The 23,866-nt window shown below is 46.1% G+C and overlaps 1 protein-coding gene across 1 annotated transcript in view; it reads left to right on the forward strand.

Annotated features, from left to right (window-relative positions):
• The window catches only part of LOC142251618 (vacuolar ATPase assembly protein VMA22-like), a 39,364-nt gene that overhangs the window by 652 nt on the left and 14,846 nt on the right, over nucleotides 1–23,866 (forward strand). The window contains exons 2-4 of the mRNA XM_075324587.1: nucleotides 21,409–21,554; nucleotides 22,459–22,562; nucleotides 22,891–23,006. Coding sequence (XP_075180702.1) covers nucleotides 21,409–21,554; nucleotides 22,459–22,562; nucleotides 22,891–23,006 — 366 coding nt within the window. The remainder of the gene's footprint in view (nucleotides 1–21,408; nucleotides 21,555–22,458; nucleotides 22,563–22,890; nucleotides 23,007–23,866) is intronic.

A 23,866-nucleotide genomic window follows, 5' to 3' on the forward strand; every position in this document is an offset into this window, starting at 1 on the left:
AGATAAACAGCTCAGCAGACAGTATCACACAGGAGAGGATTAGATACACAGCCCAGCAGACAGTATCACACAGGACAGGATTAGATACACAGCTCAGCAGACAGTATCACACAGGAGAGGATTAGATACACAGCTCAGCAGACAGTATCACACAGGAGAGGATTAGATACACAGCTCAGCAGACAGTATCACACAGGACAGGATTAGATACACAGCTCAGCAGACAGTATCACACAGGACAGGATTAGATACACAGCTCAGCACACAGTATCACACAGGAGAGGATTAGATACACAGCTCAGCACAGTATCACACAGGAGAGGATTAGATACACAGCTCAGCAGACAGTATCACACAGAAGAGGATTAGATACACAGCTCAGCACAGTATCACACAGGAGAGGATTAGATACACAGCTCAGCACACAGTATCACACAGGAGAGGATTAGATACACAGCTCAGCACAGTATCACACAGGAGAGGATTAGATACACAGCTCAGCAGACAGTATCACACAGGAGAGGATTAGATACACAGCTCAGCACAGTATCACACAGGAGAGGATTAGATACATGGCTCAGCACACAGTATCACACAGGAGAGGATTAGATACACAGCTCAGCACACAGTATCACACAGGAGAGGATTAGATACACAGCTCAGCACACAGTATCACACAGGAGAGGATTAGATACACAGCTCAGCACACAGTATCACACAGGAGAGGATTAGATACACGGCTCAGCAGACAGTATCACACAGGAGAGGATTAGATACACGGCTCAGCAGACAGTATCACAGGAGAGGATTAGATACACGGCTCAGCAGACAGTATCACACAGGAGAGGATTAGATACAGCTCAGCAGACAGTATCACACAGGACAGGATTAGATACACAGCTCAGCAGACAGTATCACACAGGAGAGGATTAGATACAGCTCAGCAGACAGTATCACACAGGACAGGATTAGATACACAGCTCAGCACACAGGAGAGGATTAGATACACAGCTCAGCACACAATATTACACAGGAGAGGATTAGATACACAGCTCAGCACACAGTATTACACTGGAGAGGATTAGATACACAGCTCAACACAGGAGAGGATTAGATACACGGCTCAGCAGACAGTATCACACAGGAGAGGATTAGATACACGGCTCAGCAGACAGTATCACACATGATAGGATTAGATACACCGCTCAGCACACAGTATCACAGGATAGGATTAGATACACAGCTCAGCACACGAGAGGATTAGATACTCGGCTCAGCACACAGTATTACACTGGAGAGGATTAGATACACAGCTCAACACAGGAGAGGATTAGATACACGGCTCAGCAGACAGTATCACACAGGAGAGGATTAGATACACGGCTCAGCAGACAGTATTACACAGGAGAGGATTAGATACACGGCTCAGCAAACAGTATCACACAGGACAGGATTAGATACATGGCTCAGCAGACAGTATCACACAGGAGAGGATTAGATACACAGCTCAGCAGACAGTATCACACAGGACAGGATTAGATACACAGCTCAGCAGACAGTATCACACAGGAGAGGATTAGGTACACAGCTCAGCACACAGTATCACACAGGAGAGGATTAGATACACAGCTCAGCAGACAGTATCACACAGGAGAGGATTAGATACACAGCTCAGCACAGTATCACACAGGAGAGGATTAGATACACAGCTCAGCACAGTATCACACAGGAGAGGATTAGATACACAGCTCAGCACACAGTATCACACAGGAGAGGATTAGATACACAGCTCAGCACAGTATCACACAGGAGAGGATTAGATACACAGCTCAGCACACAATATCACACAGGAGAGGATTAGATACACAGCTCAGCACACAGTATCACACAGGAGAGGATTAGATACACGGCTCAGCAGACAGTATCACACAGGAGAGGATTAGATACACGGCTCAGCAGACAGTATCACACAGGAGAGGATTAGATACAGCTCAGCAGACAGTATCACACAGGACAGGATTAGATACACAGCTCAGCAGACAGTATCACACAGGAGAGGATTAGATACACGGCTCAGCACACGAGAGGATTAGATACACGGCTCAGCACACAGTATTACACTGGAGAGGATTAGATACACAGCTCAACACAGGAGAGGATTAGATACACGGCTCAGCAGACAGTATCACACAGGAGAGGATTAGATACACAGCTCAGCAGACAGTATCACACAGGAGAGGATTAGATACACGGCTCAGCAGACAGTATCACACAGGAGAGGATTAGATACACGGCTCAGCAGACAGTATCACACAGGAGAGGATTAGATACACGGCTCAGCAGACAGTATCACACATGATAGGATTAGATACACCGCTCAGCACACAGTATCACAGGATAGGATTAGATACAGCTCAGCAGACAGTATCACACTGGACAGGATTAGATACACAGCTCAGCAGACAGTATCACACAGGAGAGGATTAGGTACACAGCTCAGCACACAGAATCGCACAAGAGAGGATTAGATACACAGCTCAGCAGACAGTATCACACAGGAGAGGATTAGATACACAGCTCAGCAGACAGTATCACACAGGAGAGGATTAGATACACGGCTCAGCAGACAGTATCACACATGATAGGATTAGATACACCGCTCAGCACACAGTATCACAGGATAGGATTAGATACAGCTCAGCAGACAGTATCACACAGGACAGGATTAGATACACAGCTCAGCAGACAGTATCACACAGGAGAGGATTAGGTACACAGCTCAGCACACAGTATCGCACAAGAGAGGATTAGATACACAGCTCAGCAGACAGTATCACACAGGAGAGGATTAGATACACAGCTCAGCAGACAGTATCACACAGGAGAGGATTAGATACACAGCTCAGCAGACAGTATCACACAAGAGAGGATTAGATACACAGTTCAGCACACAGTATCACACAGCAGAGGATTAGATACACAGCTCAGCACACAGTATCACACAGGAGAGGATTAGATACACGGCTCAGCAGACAGTATCACACAGGAGAGGATTAGATACACGGATCAGCAGACAGTATCACACATGATAGGATTAGATACACCGCTCAGCACACAGTATCACAGGATAGGATTAGATACAGCTCAGCAGACAGTATCACATAGGACAGGATTAGATACACAGCTCAGCAGACAGTATCACACAGGAGAGGATTAGGTACACAGCTCAGCACACAGTATCACACAGAAGAGGATTAGATACACAGCTCAGCAGACAGTATCACACAAGAGAGGATTAGATACACAGCTCAGCAGACAGTATCACACAGGAGAGGATTAGATACACAGCTCAGCAGACAGTATCACACAGGAGAGGATTAGATACACAGCTCAGCAGACAGTATCACACAAGAGAGGATTAGATACACAGCTCAGCAGACAGTATCACACAGGACAGGATTAGATACACAGCTCAGCACACAGATCACACAGGAGAGGATTAGATACACAGCTCAGCAGACAGTATCACACAAGAGAGGATTAGATACACAGCTCAGCAGACAGTATCACACAGGAGAGGATTAGATACACAGCTCAGCAGACAGTATCACACAGGAGAGGATTAGATACACAGCTCAGCAGACAGTATCACACAGGACAGGATTAGATACACCGCTCAGCACACTATCACAGGATAGGATTAGATACAGCTCAGCAGACAGTATCACACAGGACAGGATTAGATACACAGCTCAGCAGACAGTATCACACAGGAGAGGATTAGATACACTGCTCAGCACACAGTATCACACAGGAGAGGATTAGATACACAGCTCAGCAGACAGTATCACACAGGAGAGGATTAGATACACAGCTCAGCAGACAGTATCACACAGGAGAGGATTAGATACACTGCTCAGCACACAGTATCACACAGGAGAGGATTAGATACACTGCTCAGCACACAGTATCACACAGGAGAGGATTAGATACACAGCTCAGCAGACAGTATCACACAGGGGAGGATTAGATACACAGCTCAGCAAACAGTATCACACAGGAGAGGATTAGATACACAGCGCAGCACACAGTATCACACAGGAGAGGATTAGATACACAGCTCAGCAGACAGTATCACACAGGAGAGGATTAGATACACAGCTCAGCAGACAGTATCACACAGGACAGGATTAGATACACAGCTCAGCAGACAGTATCACACAGGACAGGATTAGATACACAGCTCAGCAGACAGTATCACACAGGACAGGATTAGATACACAGCTCAGCACACAGTATCACACAGGAGAGGATTAGATACACAGCTCAGCACAGTATCACACAGGAGAGGATTAGATACACAGCTCAGCAGACAGTATCACACAGAAGAGGATTAGATACACAGCTCAGCACAGTATCACACAGGAGAGGATTAGATACACAGCTCAGCACACAGTATCACACAGGAGAGGATTAGATACACAGCTCAGCACAGTATCACACAGGAGAGGATTAGATACACAGCTCAGCAGACAGTATCACACAGGAGAGGATTAGATACACAGCTCAGCACAGTATCACACAGGAGAGGATTAGATACATGGCTCAGCACACAGTATCACACAGGAGAGGATTAGATACACAGCTCAGCACACAGTATCACACAGGAGAGGATTAGATACACAGCTCAGCACACAGTATCACACAGGAGAGGATTAGATACACAGCTCAGCACACAGTATCACACAGGAGAGGATTAGATACACGGCTCAGCAGACAGTATCACACAGGAGAGGATTAGATACACGGCTCAGCAGACAGTATCACACAGGACAGGATTAGATACACAGCTCAGCACACAGGAGAGGATTAGATACACAGCTCAGCACACAGTATTACACAGGAGAGGATTAGATACACAGCTCAGCACACGAGAGGATTAGATACACGGCTCAGCACACAGTATTACACTGGAGAGGATTAGATACACAGCTCAACACAGGAGAGGATTAGATACACGGCTCAGCAGACAGTATCACACAGGAGAGGATTAGATACACGGCTCAGCAGACAGTATCACACATGATAGGATTAGATACACCGCTCAGCACACAGTATCACAGGATAGGATTAGATACAGCTCAGCAGACAGTATCACACAGGACAGGATTAGATACACAGCTCAGCAGACAGTATCACACAGGAGAGGATTAGGTACACAGCTCAGCACACAGTATCGCACAAGAGAGGATTAGATACACAGCTCAGCAGACAGTATCACACAGGAGAGGATTAGATACACAGCTCAGCAGACAGTATCACACAGGAGAGGATTAGATACACAGCTCAGCAGACAGTATCACACAAGAGAGGATTAGATACACAGTTCAGCAGACAGTATCACACAGGACAGGATTAGATACACAACTCAGCACAGATCACACAGGAGAGGATTAGATACACAGCTCAGCAGACAGTATCACACAAGAGAGGATTAGATACACAGCTCAGCAGACAGTATCACACAGGAGAGGATTAGATACACAGCTCAGCAGACAGTATCACACAGGAGAGGATTAGATACACAGCTCAGCAGACAGTATCACACAGGAGAGGATTAGATACACAGCTCAGCAGACAGTATCACACAGGACAGGATTAGATACACAGCTCAGCACACAGTATCACAGGATAGGATTAGATACAGCTCAGCAGACAGTATCACACAGGACAGGATTAGATACACAGCTCAGCAGACAGTATCACACAGGAGAGGATTAGATACATGGCTCAGCACACAGTATCACACAGGAGAGGATTAGATACACAGCTCAGCACACAGTATCACACAGGAGAGGATTAGATACACAGCTCAGCACAGTATCACACAGGAGAGGATTAGATACACAGCTCAGCACACAGTATCACACAGCAGAGGATTAGATACACAGCTCAGCACACAGTATCACACAGGAGAGGATTAGATACACGGCTCAGCAGACAGTATCACACAGGAGAGGATTAGATACACGGCTCAGCAGACAGTATCACACATGATAGGATTAGATACACCGCTCAGCACACAGTATCACAGGATAGGATTAGATACAGCTCAGCAGACAGTATCACATAGGACAGGATTAGATACACAGCTCAGCAGACAGTATCACACAGGAGAGGATTAGGTACACAGCTCAGCACACAGTATCACACAGAAGAGGATTAGATACACAGCTCAGCAGACAGTATCACACAAGAGAGGATTAGATACACAGCTCAGCAGACAGTATCACACAGGAGAGGATTAGATACACAGCTCAGCAGACAGTATCACACAGGAGAGGATTAGATACACAGCTCAGCAGACAGTATCACACAAGAGAGGATTAGATACACAGCTCAGCAGACAGTATCACACAGGACAGGATTAGATACACAGCTCAGCACACAGATCACACAGGAGAGGATTAGATACACAGCTCAGCAGACAGTATCACACAAGAGAGGATTAGATACACAGCTCAGCAGACAGTATCACACAGGAGAGGATTAGATACACAGCTCAGCAGACAGTATCACACAGGAGAGGATTAGATACACAGCTCAGCAGACAGTATCACACAGGACAGGATTAGATACACCGCTCAGCACACAGTATCACAGGATAGGATTAGATACAGCTCAGCAGACAGTATCACACAGGACAGGATTAGATACACAGCTCAGCAGACAGTATCACACAGGAGAGGATTAGATACACTGCTCAGCACACAGTATCACACAGGAGAGGATTAGATACACAGCTCAGCAGACAGTATCACACAGGAGAGGATTAGATACACAGCTCAGCAGACAGTATCACACAGGAGAGGATTAGATACACTGCTCAGCACACAGTATCACACAGGAGAGGATTAGATACACTGCTCAGCACACAGTATCACACAGGAGAGGATTAGATACACAGCTCAGCAGACAGTATCACACAGGGGAGGATTAGATACACAGCTCAGCAAACAGTATCACACAGGAGAGGATTAGATACACAGCGCAGCACACAGTATCACACAGGAGAGGATTAGATACACAGCTCAGCAGACAGTATCACACAGGAGAGGATTAGATACACAGCTCAGCAGACAGTATCACACAGGACAGGATTAGATACACAGCTCAGCAGACAGTATCACACAGGACAGGATTAGATACACAGCTCAGCAGACAGTATCACACAGGACAGGATTAGATACACAGCTCAGCACACAGTATCACACAGGAGAGGATTAGATACACAGCTCAGCAGACAGTATCACACAGGAGAGGATTAGATACACAGCTCAGCAGACAGTATCACACAGAAGAGGATTAGATACACAGCTCAGCACAGTATCACACAGGAGAGGATTAGATACACAGCTCAGCACACAGTATCACACAGGAGAGGATTAGATACACAGCTCAGCACAGTATCACACAGGAGAGGATTAGATACACAGCTCAGCAGACAGTATCACACAGGAGAGGATTAGATACACAGCTCAGCACAGTATCACACAGGAGAGGATTAGATACATGGCTCAGCACACAGTATCACACAGGAGAGGATTAGATACACAGCTCAGCACACAGTATCACACAGGAGAGGATTAGATACACAGCTCAGCACACAGTATCACACAGGAGAGGATTAGATACACAGCTCAGCACACAGTATCACACAGGAGAGGATTAGATACACGGCTCAGCAGACAGTATCACACAGGAGAGGATTAGATACACGGCTCAGCAGACAGTATCACACAGGACAGGATTAGATACACAGCTCAGCACACAGGAGAGGATTAGATACACAGCTCAGCACACAGTATTACACAGGAGAGGATTAGATACACAGCTCAGCACACGAGAGGATTAGATACACGGCTCAGCACACAGTATTACACTGGAGAGGATTAGATACACAGCTCAACACAGGAGAGGATTAGATACACGGCTCAGCAGACAGTATCACACAGGAGAGGATTAGATACACGGCTCAGCAGACAGTATCACACATGATAGGATTAGATACACCGCTCAGCACACAGTATCACAGGATAGGATTAGATACAGCTCAGCAGACAGTATCACACAGGACAGGATTAGATACACAGCTCAGCAGACAGTATCACACAGGAGAGGATTAGGTACACAGCTCAGCACACAGTATCACACAGAAGAGGATTAGATACAAAGCTCAGCAGACAGTATCACACAAGAGAGGATTAGATACACAGCTCAGCAGACAGTATCACACAGGAGAGGATTAGATACACAGCTCAGCAGACAGTATCACACAGGAGAGGATTAGAAACACAGCTCAGCACACAGATCACACAGGAGAGGATTAGATACACAGCTCAGCAGACAGTATCACACAGGAGAGGATTAACTACACAGCTCAGCAGACAGTATCACACAGGAGAGGATTAGATACACAGCTCAGCAGACAGTATCACACAGGACAGGATTAGATACACCGCTCAGCACACAGTATCACAGGATAGGATTAGATACAGCTCAGCAGACAGTATCACACAGGAGAGGATTAGATACACAGCTCAGCAGACAGTATCACACAAGAGAGGATTAGATACACAGCTCAGCAGACAGTATCACACAGGACAGGATTAGAAACACAGCTCAGCACACAGATCACACAGGAGAGGATTAGATACACAGCTCAGCAGACAGTATCACACAGGAGAGGATTAACTACACAGCTCAGCAGACAGTATCACACAGGAGAGGATTAGATACACAGCTCAGCAGACAGTATCACACAGGACAGGATTAGATACACCGCTCAGCACACAGTATCACAGGATAGGATTAGATACAGCTCAGCAGACAGTATCACACAGGACAGGATTAGATACACAGCTCAGCAGACAGTATCACACATGATAGGATTAGATACACCGCTCAGCACACAGTATCACACAGGATAGCATTAGATACAGCTCAGCAGACAGTATCACACAGGACAGGATTAGATACACAGCTCAGCACACAGGAGAGGATTAGATACACAGCTCAGCACACAGTATCACACAGGAGAGGATGAGATACACAGCTCAGCACACAGTATCACCCAGGAGAGGATTAGATACAGCTCAGCAGACAGTATCACACAGGACAGGATTAGATACACAGCTCAGCAGACAGTATCACACAGGACAGGATTAGATACACAGCTCAGCACACAGTATTACACAGGAGAGGATTAGATACACAGCTCAGCACACGAGAGGATTAGATACTCGGCTCAGCACACAGTATTACACTGGAGAGGATTAGATACACAGCTCAACACAGGAGAGGATTAGATACACGGCTCAGCAGACAGTATCACACAGGAGAGGATTAGATACACGGCTCAGCAGACAGTATTACACAGGAGAGGATTAGATACACGGCTCAGCAAACAGTATCACACAGGACAGGATTAGATACATGGCTCAGCAGACAGTATCACACAGGAGAGGATTAGATACACAGCTCAGCAGACAGTATCACACAGGACAGGATTAGATACACAGCTCAGCAGACAGTATCACACAGGAGAGGATTAGGTACACAGCTCAGCACACAGTATCACACAGGAGAGGATTAGATACACAGCTCAGCAGACAGTATCACACAGGAGAGGATTAGATACACAGCTCAGCACAGTATCACACAGGAGAGGATTAGATACACAGCTCAGCACAGTATCACACAGGAGAGGATTAGATACACAGCTCAGCACACAGTATCACACAGGAGAGGATTAGATACACAGCTCAGCACAGTATCACACAGGAGAGGATTAGATACACAGCTCAGCACACAGTATCACACAGGAGAGGATTAGATACACAGCTCAGCACACAGTATCACACAGGAGAGGATTAGATACACGGCTCAGCAGACAGTATCACACAGGAGAGGATTAGATACACGGCTCAGCAGACAGTATCACACAGGAGAGGATTAGATACAGCTCAGCAGACAGTATCACACAGGACAGGATTAGATACACAGCTCAGCACACAGGAGAGGATTAGATACACAGCTCAGCACACAGTATTACATAGGAGAGGATTAGATACACAGCTCAGCACACGAGAGGATTAGATACACGGCTTAGCACACAGTATTACACTGGAGAGGATTAGATACACAGCTCAACACAGGAGAGGATTAGATACACGGCTCAGCAGACAGTATCACACAGGAGAGGATTAGATACACAGCTCAGCAGACAGTATCACACAGGAGAGGATTAGATACACGGCTCAGCAGACAGTATCACACAGGAGAGGATTAGATACACGGCTCAGCAGACAGTATCACACAGGAGAGGATTAGATACACGGCTCAGCAGACAGTATCACACATGATAGGATTAGATACACCGCTCAGCACACAGTATCACAGGATAGGATTAGATACAGCTCAGCAGACAGTATCACACAGGACAGGATTAGATACACAGCTCAGCAGACAGTATCACACAGGAGAGGATTAGGTACACAGCTCAGCACACAGTATCACACAGGAGAGGATTAGATACACAGCTCAGCAGACAGTATCACACAGGAGAGGATTAGATACACAGCTCAGCACAGTATCACACAGGAGAGGATTAGATACACAGCTCAGCACAGTATCACACAGGAGAGGATTAGATACACAGCTCAGCACACAGTATCACACAGGAGAGGATTAGATACACAGCTCAGCAGACAGTATCACACAGGAGAGGATTAGATACACAGCTCAGCACACAGAATCGCACAAGAGAGGATTAGATACACAGCTCAGCAGACAGTATCACACAGGAGAGGATTAGATACACAGCTCAGCAGACAGTATCACACAGGAGAGGATTAGATACACGGCTCAGCAGACAGTATCACACATGATAGGATTAGATACACCGCTCAGCACACAGTATCACAGGATAGGATTAGATACAGCGCAGCAGACAGTATCACACAGGACAGGATTAGATACACAGCTCAGCAGACAGTATCACACAGGAGAGGATTAGGTACACAGCTCAGCACACAGTATCACACAGAAGAGGATTAGATACACAGCTCAGCAGACAGTATCACACAAGAGAGGATTAGATACACAGCTCAGCAGACAGTATCACACAGGAGAGGATTAGATACACAGCTCAGCAGACAGTATCACACAAGAGAGGATTAGATACACAGCTCAGCAGACAGTATCACACAGGACAGGATTAGAAACACAGCTCAGCACACAGATCACACAGGAGAGGATTAGATACACAGCTCAGCAGACAGTATCACACAGGAGAGGATTAGATACACAGCTCAGCAGACAGTATCACACAGGAGAGGATTAGATACACAGCTCAGCAGACAGTATCACACAGGACAGGATTAGATACACCGCTCAGCACACAGTATCACAGGATAGGATTAGATACAGCTCAGCAGACAGTATCACACAGGACAGGATTAGATACACAGCTCAGCAGACAGTATCACACATGATAGGATTAGATACACCGCTCAGCACACAGTATCACACAGGATAGCATTAGATACAGCTCAGCAGACAGTATCACACAGGACAGGATTAGATACACAGCTCAGCACACAGGAGAGGATTAGATACACAGCTCAGCACACAGTATCACACAGGAGAGGATGAGATACACAGCTCAGCACACAGTATCACCCAGGAGAGGATTAGATACACCGCTCAGCACACAGTATCACACAGGATAGGATTAGATACAGCTCAGCAGACAGTATCACACAGGACAGGATTAGATACACAGCTCAGCAGACAGTATCACACAGGACAGGATTAGATACACAGCTCAGCACACAGTATTACACAGGAGAGGATTAGATACACAGCTCAGCACACAGTATTACACAGGAGTGGATTAGATACACAGCTCAGCACACGAGAGGATTAGATACACGGCTCAGCACACAGTATTACACTGGAGAGGATTAGATACACAGCTCAACACAGGAGAGGATTAGATACACGGCTCGGCAGACAGTATCACACAGGAGAGGATTAGATACACGGCTCAGCAGACAGTATCACACATGATAGGATTAGATACACCGCTCAGCACACAGTATCACAGGATAGGATTAGATACAGCTCAGCAGACAGTATCACACAGGACAGGATTAGATACACAGCTCAGCAGACAGTATCACACAGGAGAGGATTAGGTACACAGCTCAGCACACAGTATCACACAGAAGAGGATTAGATACACAGCTCAGCAGACAGTATCACACAAGAGAGGATTAGATACACAGCTCAGCAGACAGTATCACACAGGAGAGGATTAGATACACAGCTCAGCAGACAGTATCACACAAGAGAGGATTAGATACACAGCTCAGCAGACAGTATCACACAGGACAGGATTAGAAACACAGCTCAGCACACAGATCACACAGGAGAGGATTAGATACACAGCTCAGCAGACAGTATCACACAGGAGAGGATTAGATACACAGCTCAGCAGACAGTATCACACAGGAGAGGATTAGATACACAGCTCAGCAGACAGTATCACACAGGACAGGATTAGATACACCGCTCAGCACACAGTATCACAGGATAGGATTAGATACAGCTCAGCAGACAGTATCACACAGGACAGGATTAGATACACAGCTCAGCAGACAGTATCACACAGGAGAGGATTAGATACACAGCTCAGCAGACAGTATCACACAGGAGAGGATTAGATACACAGCCCAGCAGACAGTATCACACATGATAGGATTAGATACACCGCTCAGCACACAGTATCACACAGGATAGCATTAGATACAGCTCAGCAGACAGTATCACACAGGACAGGATTAGATACACAGCTCAGCACACAGGAGAGGATTAGATACACAGCTCAGCACACAGTATCACACAGGAGAGGATGAGATACACAGCTCAGCACACAGTATCACCCAGGAGAGGATTAGATACAGCTCAGCAGACAGTATCACACAGGACAGGATTAGATACACAGCTCAGCAGACAGTATCACACAGGACAGGATTAGATACACAGCTCAGCACACAGTATTACACAGGAGAGGATTAGATACACAGCTCAGCACACGAGAGGATTAGATACTCGGCTCAGCACACAGTATTACACTGGAGAGGATTAGATACACAGCTCAACACAGGAGAGGATTAGATACACGGCTCAGCAGACAGTATCACACAGGAGAGGATTAGATACACGGCTCAGCAGACAGTATTACACAGGAGAGGGTTAGATACACAGCTCAGCAGACAGTATCACACAAGAGAGGATTAGATACACAGTTCAGCAGACAGTATCACACAGGACAGGATTAGATACACAGCTCAGCACAGATCACACAGGAGAGGATTAGATACACAGCTCAGCAGACAGTATCACACAGGAGAGGATTAGATACACAGCTCAGCAGACAGTATCACACAGGAGAGGATTAGATACACAGCTCAGCAGACAGTATTACACAAGAGAGGATTAGATACACAGTTCAGCAGACAGTATCACACAGGACAGGATTAGATACACAGCTCAGCACAGATCACACAGGAGAGGATTAGATACACAGCTCAGCAGACAGTATCACACAAGAGAGGATTAGATACACAGCTCAGCAGACAGTATCACACAGGAGAGGATTAGATACACAGCTCAGCAGACAGTATCACACAGGAGAGGATTAGATACACAGCTCAGCAGACAGTATCACACAGGAGAGGATTAGATACACAGCTCAGCAGACAGTATCACACAGGACAGGATTAGATACACAGCTCAGCACACAGTATCACAGGATAGGATTAGATACAGCTCAGCAGACAGTATCACACAGGACAGGATTAGATACACAGCTCAGCAGACAGTATCACACAGGAGAGGATTAGATACATGGCTCAGCACACAGTATCACACAGGAGAGGATTAGATACACAGCTCAGCACACAGTATCACACAGGAGAGGATTAGATACACAGCTCAGCACAGTATCACACAGGAGAGGATTAGATACACAGCTCAGCACACAGTATCACACAGCAGAGGATTAGATACACAGCTCAGCAGACAGTATCACACAAGAGAGGATTAGATACACAGCTCAGCAGACAGTATCACACAGGAGAGGATTAGATACACAGCTCAGCAGACAGTATCACACAGGAGAGGATTAGATACACAGCTCAGCAGACAGTATCACACAAGAGAGGATTAGATACACAGCTCAGCAGACAGTATCACACAGGACAGGATTAGATACACATCTCAGCACACAGATCACACAGGAGAGGATTAGATACACAGCTCAGCAGACAGTATCACACAGGAGAGGATTAGATACACGGCTCAGCAGACAGTATCACACATGATAGGATTAGATACACCGCTCAGCACACAGTATCACAGGATAGGATTAGATACAGCTCAGCAGACAGTATCACACAGGACAGGATTAGATACACAGCTCAGCAGACAGTATCACACAGGAGAGGATTAGGTACACAGCTCAGCACACAGTATCACACAGAAGAGGATTAGATACACAGCTCAGCAGACAGTATCACACAAGAGAGGATTAGATACACAGCTCAGCAGACAGTATCACACAGGAGAGGATTAGATACACAGCTCAGCAGACAGTATCACACAAGAGAGGATTAGATACACAGCTCAGCAGACAGTATCACACAGGACAGGATTAGATACACAGCTCAGCACACAGATCACACAGGAGAGGATTAGATACACAGCTCAGCAGACAGTATCACACAAGAGAGGATTAGATACACAGCTCAGCAGACAGTATCACACAGGAGAGGATTAGATACACAGCTCAGCAGACAGTATCACACAGGAGAGGATTAGATACACAGCTCAGCAGACAGTATCACACAGGACAGGATTAGATACACCGCTCAGCACACAGTATCACAGGATAGGATTAGATACAGCTCAGCAGACAGTATCACACAGGACAGGATTAGATACACAGCTCAGCAGACAGTATCACACAGGAGAGGATTAGATACACAGCTCAGCACACAGTATCACACAGGAGAGGATGAGATACACAGCTCAGCACACAGTATCACCCAGGAGAGGATTAGATACACCGCTCAGCACACAGTATCACACAGGATAGGATTAGATACACCGCTCAGCACACAGTATCACACAGGATAGCATTAGATACAGCTCAGCAGACAGTATCACACAGGACAGGATTAGATACACAGCTCAGCACACAGGAGAGGATTAGATACACAGCTCAGCACACAGTATCACACAGGAGAGGATGAGATACACAGCTCAGCACACAGTATCACCCAGGAGAGGATTAGATACACCGCTCAGCACACAGTATCACACAGGATAGGATTAGGTACAGCTCAGCAGACAGTATCACACAGGACAGGATTAGATACACAGCTCAGCAGACAGTATCACACAGGACAGGATTAGATACACAGCTCAGCACACAGTATTACACAGGAGAGGATTAGATACAGAGCTCAGCACACGAGAGGATTAGATACTCGGCTCAGCACACAGTATTACACTGGAGAGGATTAGATACACAGCTCAACACAGGAGAGGATTAGATACACGGCTCAGCAGACAGTATCACACAGGAGAGGATTAGATACACGGCTCAGCAGACAGTATTACACAGGAGAGGATTAGATACACGGCTCAGCAAACAGTATCACACAGGACAGGATTAGATACATGGCTCAGCAGACAGTATCACACAGGAGAGGATTAGATACACAGCTCAGCAGACAGTATCACACAGGACAGGATTAGATACACAGCTCAGCAGACAGTATCACACAGGAGAGGATTAGGTACACAGCTCAGCACACAGTATCACACAGGAGAGGATTAGATACACAGCTCAGCAGACAGTATCACACAGGAGAGGATTAGATACACAGCTCAGCACAGTATCACACAGGAGAGGATTAGATACACAGCTCAGCACAGTATCACACAGGAGAGGATTAGATACACAGCTCAGCACACAGTATCACACAGGAGAGGATTAGATACACAGCTCAGCACAGTATCTCACAGGAGAGGATTAGATACACAGCTCAGCACACAGTATCACACAGGAGAGGATTAGATACACAGCTCAGCACACAGTATCACACAGGAGAGGATTAGATACACGGCTCAGCAGACAGTATCACACAGGAGAGGATTAGATACACGGCTCAGCAGACAGTATCACACAGGAGAGGATTAGATACAGCTCAGCAGACAGTATCACACAGGACAGGATTAGATACACAGCTCAGTAGACAGTATCACACAGGACAGGATTAGATACACAGCTCAGCACACAGGAGAGGATTAGATACACAGCTCAGCACACAGTATTACATAGGAGAGGATTAGATACACAGCTCAGCACATGAGAGGATTAGATACACGGCTCAGCACACAGTATTACACTGGAGAGGATTAGATACACAGCTCAACACAGGAGAGGATTAGATACACGGCTCAGCAGACAGTATCACACAGGAGAGGATTAGATACACGGCTCAGCAGACAGTATCACACAGGAGAGGATTAGATACACGGCTCAGACAGTATCACAGGATAGGATTAGATACAGCTCAGCAGACAGTATCACATAGGACAGGATTAGATACACAGCTCAGCAGACAGTATCACACAGGAGAGGATTAGGTACACAGCTCAGCACACAGTATCACACAGAAGAGGATTAGATACACAGCTCAGCAGACAGTATCACACAAGAGAGGATTAGATACACAGCTCAGCAGACAGTATCACACAGGAGAGGATTAGATACACAGCTCAGCAGACAGTATCACACAGGAGAGGATTAGATACACAGCTCAGCAGACAGTATCACACAAGAGAGGATTAGATACACAGCTCAGCAGACAGTATTACACAGGACAGGATTAGATACACAGCTCAGCACACAGATCACACAGGAGAGGATTAGATACACAGCTCAGCAGACAGTATCACACAAGAGAGGATTAGATACACAGCTCAGCAGACAGTATCACACAGGAGAGGATTAGATACACAGCTCAGCAGACAGTATCACACAGGAGAGGATTAGATACACAGCTCAGCAGACAGTATCACACAGGACAGGATTAGATACACCGCTCAGCACACAGTATCACAGGATAGGATTAGATACAGCTCAGCAGACAGTATCACACAGGACAGGATTAGATACACAGCTCAGCAGACAGTATCACACAGGAGAGGATTAGATACACTGCTCAGCACACAGTATCACACAGGAGAGGATTAGATACACAGCTCAGCAGACAGTATCACACAGGAGAGGATTAGATACACAGCTCAGCACACAGTATCACACAGGAGAGGATTAGATACACTGCTCAGCACACAGTATCACACAGGAGAGGATTAGATACACTGCTCAGCACACAGTATCACACAGGAGAGGATTAGATACACAGCTCAGCAGACAGTATTACACAGGGGAGGATTAGATACACAGCTCAGCAAACAGTATCACACAGGAGAGGATTAGATACACAGCGCAGCACACAGTATCACACAGGAGAGGATTAGATACACAGCTCAGCAGACAGTATCACACAGGAGAGGATTAGATACACAGCTCAGCAGACAGTATCACACAGGACAGGATTAGATACACAGCTCAGCAGACAGTATCACTCAGGAGAGGATTAGATACACAGCTCAGCAGACAGTATCACACAGGACAGGATTAGATACACAGCTCAGCAGACAGTATCACACAGGACAGGATTAGATACACAGCTCAGAACACAGTATCACACAGGAGAGGATTAGATACACAGCTCAGCACAGTATCACACAGGAGAGGATTAGATACACAGCTCAGCAGACAGTATCACACAGAAGAGGATTAGATACACAGCTCAGCACAGTATCACACAGGAGAGGATTAGATACACAGCTCAGCACACAGTATCACACAGGAGAGGATTAGATACACAGCTCAGCACAGTATCACACAGGAGAGGATTAGATACACAGCTCAGCAGACAGTATCACACAGGAGAGGATTAGATACACAGCTCAGCACAGTATCACACAGGAGAGGATTAGATACATGGCTCAGCACACAGTATCACACAGGAGAGGATTAGATACACAGCTCAGCACACAGTATCACACAGGAGAGGATTAGATACACAGCTCAGCACACAGTATCACACAGGAGAGGATTAGATACACGGCTCAGCAGACAGTATCACACAGGAGAGGATTAGATACACGGCTCAGCAGACAGTATCACACAGGAGAGGATTAGATACACGGCTCAGCAGACAGTATCACACAGGAGAGGATTAGATACACGGCTCAGCAGACAGTATCACACAGGAGAGGATTAGATACAGCTCAGCAGACAGTATCACACAGGACAGGATTAGATACACAGCTCAGCAGACAGTATCACACAGGAGAGGATTAGATACAGCTCAGCAGACAGTATCACACAGGACAGGATTAGATACACAGCTCAGCACACAGGAGAGGATTAGATACACAGCTCAGCACACAGTATTACACAGGAGTGGATTAGATACACAGCTCAGCACACGAGAGGATTAGATACACGGCTCAGCACACAGTATTACACTGGAGAGGATTAGATACACAGCTCAACACAGGAGAGGATTAGATACACGGCTCAGCAGACAGTATCACACAGGAGAGGATTAGATACACGGCTCAGCAGACAGTATCACACATGATAGGATTAGATACACCGCTCAGCACACAGTATCACAGGATAGGATTAGATACAGCTCAGCAGACAGTATCACACAGGACAGGATTAGATACACAGCTCAGCAGACAGTATCACACAGGAGAGGATTAGGTACACAGCTCAGCACACAGTATCACACAGAAGAGGATTAGATACACAGCTCAGCAGACAGTATCACACAAGAGAGGATTAGATACACAGCTCAGCAGACAGTATCACACAGGAGAGGATTAGATACACAGCTCAGCAGACAGTATCACACAGGAGAGGATTAGATACAAGCTCAGCAGACAGTATCACACAAGAGAGGATTAGATACACAGCTCAGCAGACAGTATCACACAGGACAGGATTAGAAACACAGCTCAGCACACAGATCACACAGGAGAGGATTAGATACACAGCTCAGCAGACAGTATCACACAGGAGAGGATTAGATACACAGCTCAGCAGACAGTATCACACAGGAGAGGATTAGATACACAGCTCAGCAGACAGTATCACACAGGACAGGATTAGATACACAGCTCAGCACACAGGAGAGGATGAGATACACAGCTCAGCGCACAGTATCACACAGGAGACGATTAGATACACAGCTCAGCACACAGTATCACACAGGACAGGATTAGATACACAACTCAGCAGACAGTATCACACAGGAGAGGATTAGATACACAGCTCAGCAGACAGTATCACACAAGAGAGGATTAGATACACAGCTCAGCAGACAGTATCACATAGGACAGGATTAGATACACAGCTCAGCAGACAGTATCACACAGGAGAGGATTAGATACACAGCTCAGCAGACAGTATCACACAAGAGAGGTTTAGATACACAGCTCAGCAGACAGTATCACACAGGACAGGATTAGATACACAGCTCAGCAGACAGTATCACACAGGAGAGGATTAGGTACACAGCTCAGCACACAGTATCACACAGGAGAGGATTAGATACACAGCTCAGCAGACAGTATCACACAAGAGAGGATTAGATACACGGCTCAGCAGACAGTATCACACAGGAGAGGATTAGATACACGGCTCAGCAGACAGTATTACACAGGAGAGGATTAGATACACTGCTCAGCAGACAGTATCACACAGGAGAGGATTAGATACACAGCTCAGCAGACAGTATCACACAGGAGAGGATTAGATACACAGCTCAGCAGACAGTATCACACAGGACAGGATTAGATACACCGCTCAGCACACAGTATCACAGGATAGGATTAGATACAGCTCAGCAGACAGTATCACACAGGACAGGATTAGATACACAGCTCAGCAGACAGTATCACACATGATAGGATTAGATACACCGCTCAGCACACAGTATCACACAGGATAGCATTAGATACAGCTCAGAAGACAGTATCACACAGGACAGGATTAGATACACAGCTCAGCACACAGGAGAGGGTTAGATACACAGCTCATCACACAGGAGAGGATTAGATACACAGCTCAGCACACAGTATCACACAGGAGAGGATTAGATACACAGCTCAGCAGACAATATCACACAGGACAGGATTAGATACACCGCTCAGCACACAGTATCACACAGGATAGGATTAGATGCACAGCTCAGCACACAGTATCACACAGGACAGGATTAGATACACAGCTCAGCAGACAGTATCACACAAGAGAGGATTAGATACACAGCTCAGCAGACAGTATCACACAGGAGAGGATTAGATACACAGCTCAGCAGACAGTATCACACAGGACAGGATTAGATACACAGCTCAGCACACAGATCACACAGGAGAGGATTAGATACACAGCTCAGCAGACAGTATCACACAGGAGAGGATTAGATACACAGCTCAGCAGACAGTATCACACAGGAGAGGATTAGATACACAGCTCAGCAGACAGTATCACACAGGACAGGATTAGATACACCGCTCAGCACACAGTATCACACAGGATAGGATTAGATACAGCTCAGCAGACAGTATCACACAGGAGAGGATTAGATACACAGCTCAGCAGACAGTATCACACAGGAGAGGATTAGATACACAGCTCAGCAGACAGTATCACACAAGAGAGGATTAGATACACAGCTCAGCAGACAGTATCACACAGGAGAGGATTAGATACACAGCTCAGCAGACAGTATCACACAGGACAGGATTAGATACACAGCTCAGCACACAGATCACACAGGAGAGGATTAGATACACAGCTCAGCAGACAGTATCACACAGGAGAGGATTAGATACACAGCTCAGCAGACAGTATCACACAGGAGAGGATTAGATACACAGCTCAGCAGACAGTATCACACAGGACAGGATTAGATACACCGCTCAGCACACAGTATCACACAGGATAGGATTAGATACAGCTCAGCAGACAGTATCACACAGGAGAGGATTAGATACACAGCTCAGCAGACAGTATCACACAGGAGAGGATTAGATACACAGCTCAGCAGACAGTATCACACAGAATAGGATTAGATACACAGCTGAGACATGTATTTGTACATCAGTTTTCACGCTTCTTCTCAGGTTCCTCCACCACAAACATGGCGCCTTCTGTGGATGAGACTCTGGAGGACGTGAATCAGCGTCTGGATCGGCTGCTCCTGAGAGTGATGGACGACCTGGAAGATCTGAAGGAGAAGAGACAATGTCTGAACGGTGTCATAGAGCAGGTGAGTGATGAGCGCTCGTCTCATACACGGATATACAGCTACACCGGTGGTGTTATATCTCATTTCCCAGTGTCTGACGGTATTATATATGATATCTCAGTGTCTGGCGGTATTATGTGTATATCTGGCAGTATTATACATGATATCTCAGTGTCTGGCGGTATTATGTGTATATCTGGCGGTATTATACATTTTATCTCAGTGTCTGGCGGTATTATGTGTATATCTGGCGGTATTATACATGATATCTCCGTGTCTGGCGGTATTATGTGTATATCTGGCGGTATTATACATTTTATCTCAGTGTCTGGCGGTATTATGTGTATATCTGGTGGTATTATACATGATATCTCAGTGTCTGGTGGTATTATTTGTATATCTGGCAGTATTATACATGATATCTCAGTGTCTGGTGGTATGTGTATATGTGGCGGTATTATACATGATATCACAGTGTTTGGTGGTATTATGTGTATATCTGGCGGTATTATACATGATATCTCAGTGTCTGGTATTATGTGTATATGTGGCGGTATTATACATGATATCTCAGTGTCTGGTGGTATTATGTGTATATGTGGCGGTATTATACATGATATCTCAGTGTCTGGTGGTATTATGTGTATATGTGGCGGTATTATACATGATATCTCAGTGTCTGGTGGTATTATGTGTATATCTGGTGGTATTATACATGATATCTCAGTGTCTGGCAGTATTATGTGTATATCTAGAAGTATTATATATAACATCTCACTGTCTGGTTGTATCATATCTCAGTGTCTGGCTGTGTTATGTGTATACGTGGTAGTATTATACATATCTGTGTGTGACGGTATTATGTGTATATCTGGCGGTATTATTACAGATATAATCGGTATTCTATGCCCTGTGTCGTTCTCAGGGATGGCTCTGCCTTTCTCAGTCGCGGTATTCTATGGGGAACAAGTCCGTGTCCTCGCTGCAGTATACGCCAGAGATGACGCCTTCCTCGTTTGTCCAGGACAGGTGAGGGCGGTATTTTATTTCTTCCATATATCCTTTATTTTTCTGTATTTTCTGCTCTGTATGGTCACAGCAGAAATATCCCACCATGAAATCATGCGGTCACACTGACACTGGTTCATGAAGCTGATGAAGCGGGTGGTCTGCGGGGTCCGCAGCGTCCTGCACCTGTGTGTAGGGATAACTATGGCCATATAGCATTGCTCCTCACCTGTAGCACCGCAGCCTCGGACGTCTGTATCATCAACCATTGTGTGACTACAGCTCCCAGCATGTCCTGACAATCATACACAGCCGCAGTGATTCCGCCATCTTTCTCCTGTCTGTGCAGTGCTGCGGACGATGGGGGGACCACATTCACTGCAGAACGCGTTCAGCCGGAGACGCAGGACAAAGTGACGGAGCGGAAGCTCCCGGAGGTGGAGGATATTGGGGCCGCAGATCACGGTGAGACCATATGTGGAGGAGGACCCATCTTAGGAGGCTGCAGTGACCTCTAGGAGTTTGCTCCTGTGTAGGAGGAGTGGGGGGTCACACACAATGGAGGTATTAGTGTAGCATGTGTCCACCTCTACAAAATGCTACACTAATACCCTAGTCGGACACCATTTTGTAGAGGTGGACACATGCTATACTAATACCCTAGTCGGACACCATTTTGTAGAGGTGGACACATGCTATACTAATACCCTAGTCGGACACCATTTTGTAGAGGTGGACACATGCTATACTAATACCCTAGTCGGACACCATTTTGTAGAGGAGGACACATGCTACACTAATACCCTAGTGGGACACCATTTTGTAGAGGAGGACACATGCTACACTAATACCCTAGTCGGACACCATTTTGTAGAGGTGGACACATGCTACACTAATACCCTAGTCGGACACCATTTTGTAGAGGAGGACACATGCTACACTAATACCCTAATCGGACACCATTTTGTAGAGGAGGACACATGATACACTAATACCCTAGTCGGACACCATTTTGTAGAGGAGGACACATGCTACACTAATACCCTAATCGGACACCATTTTGTAGAGGAGGACACATGCTACACTAATACCCTAGTCGGACACCATTTTGTAGAGGAGGACACATGCTACACTAATACCCTAGTCGGACACCATTTTGTAGAGGAGGACACATGCTACACTAATATCCTAGTCGGACACCATTTTGTAGAGGTGGACACATGCTACACTAATACCCTAGTCGGACACCATTTTGTAGAGGAGGACACATGATACACTAATACCCTAGTCGGACACCATTTTGTAGAGGTGGACACATGCTACAC

This window comes from Anomaloglossus baeobatrachus, chromosome 9 (assembly GCF_048569485.1).
Source record: "Anomaloglossus baeobatrachus isolate aAnoBae1 chromosome 9, aAnoBae1.hap1, whole genome shotgun sequence".
NCBI lineage: Eukaryota > Metazoa > Chordata > Amphibia > Anura > Aromobatidae > Anomaloglossus > Anomaloglossus baeobatrachus.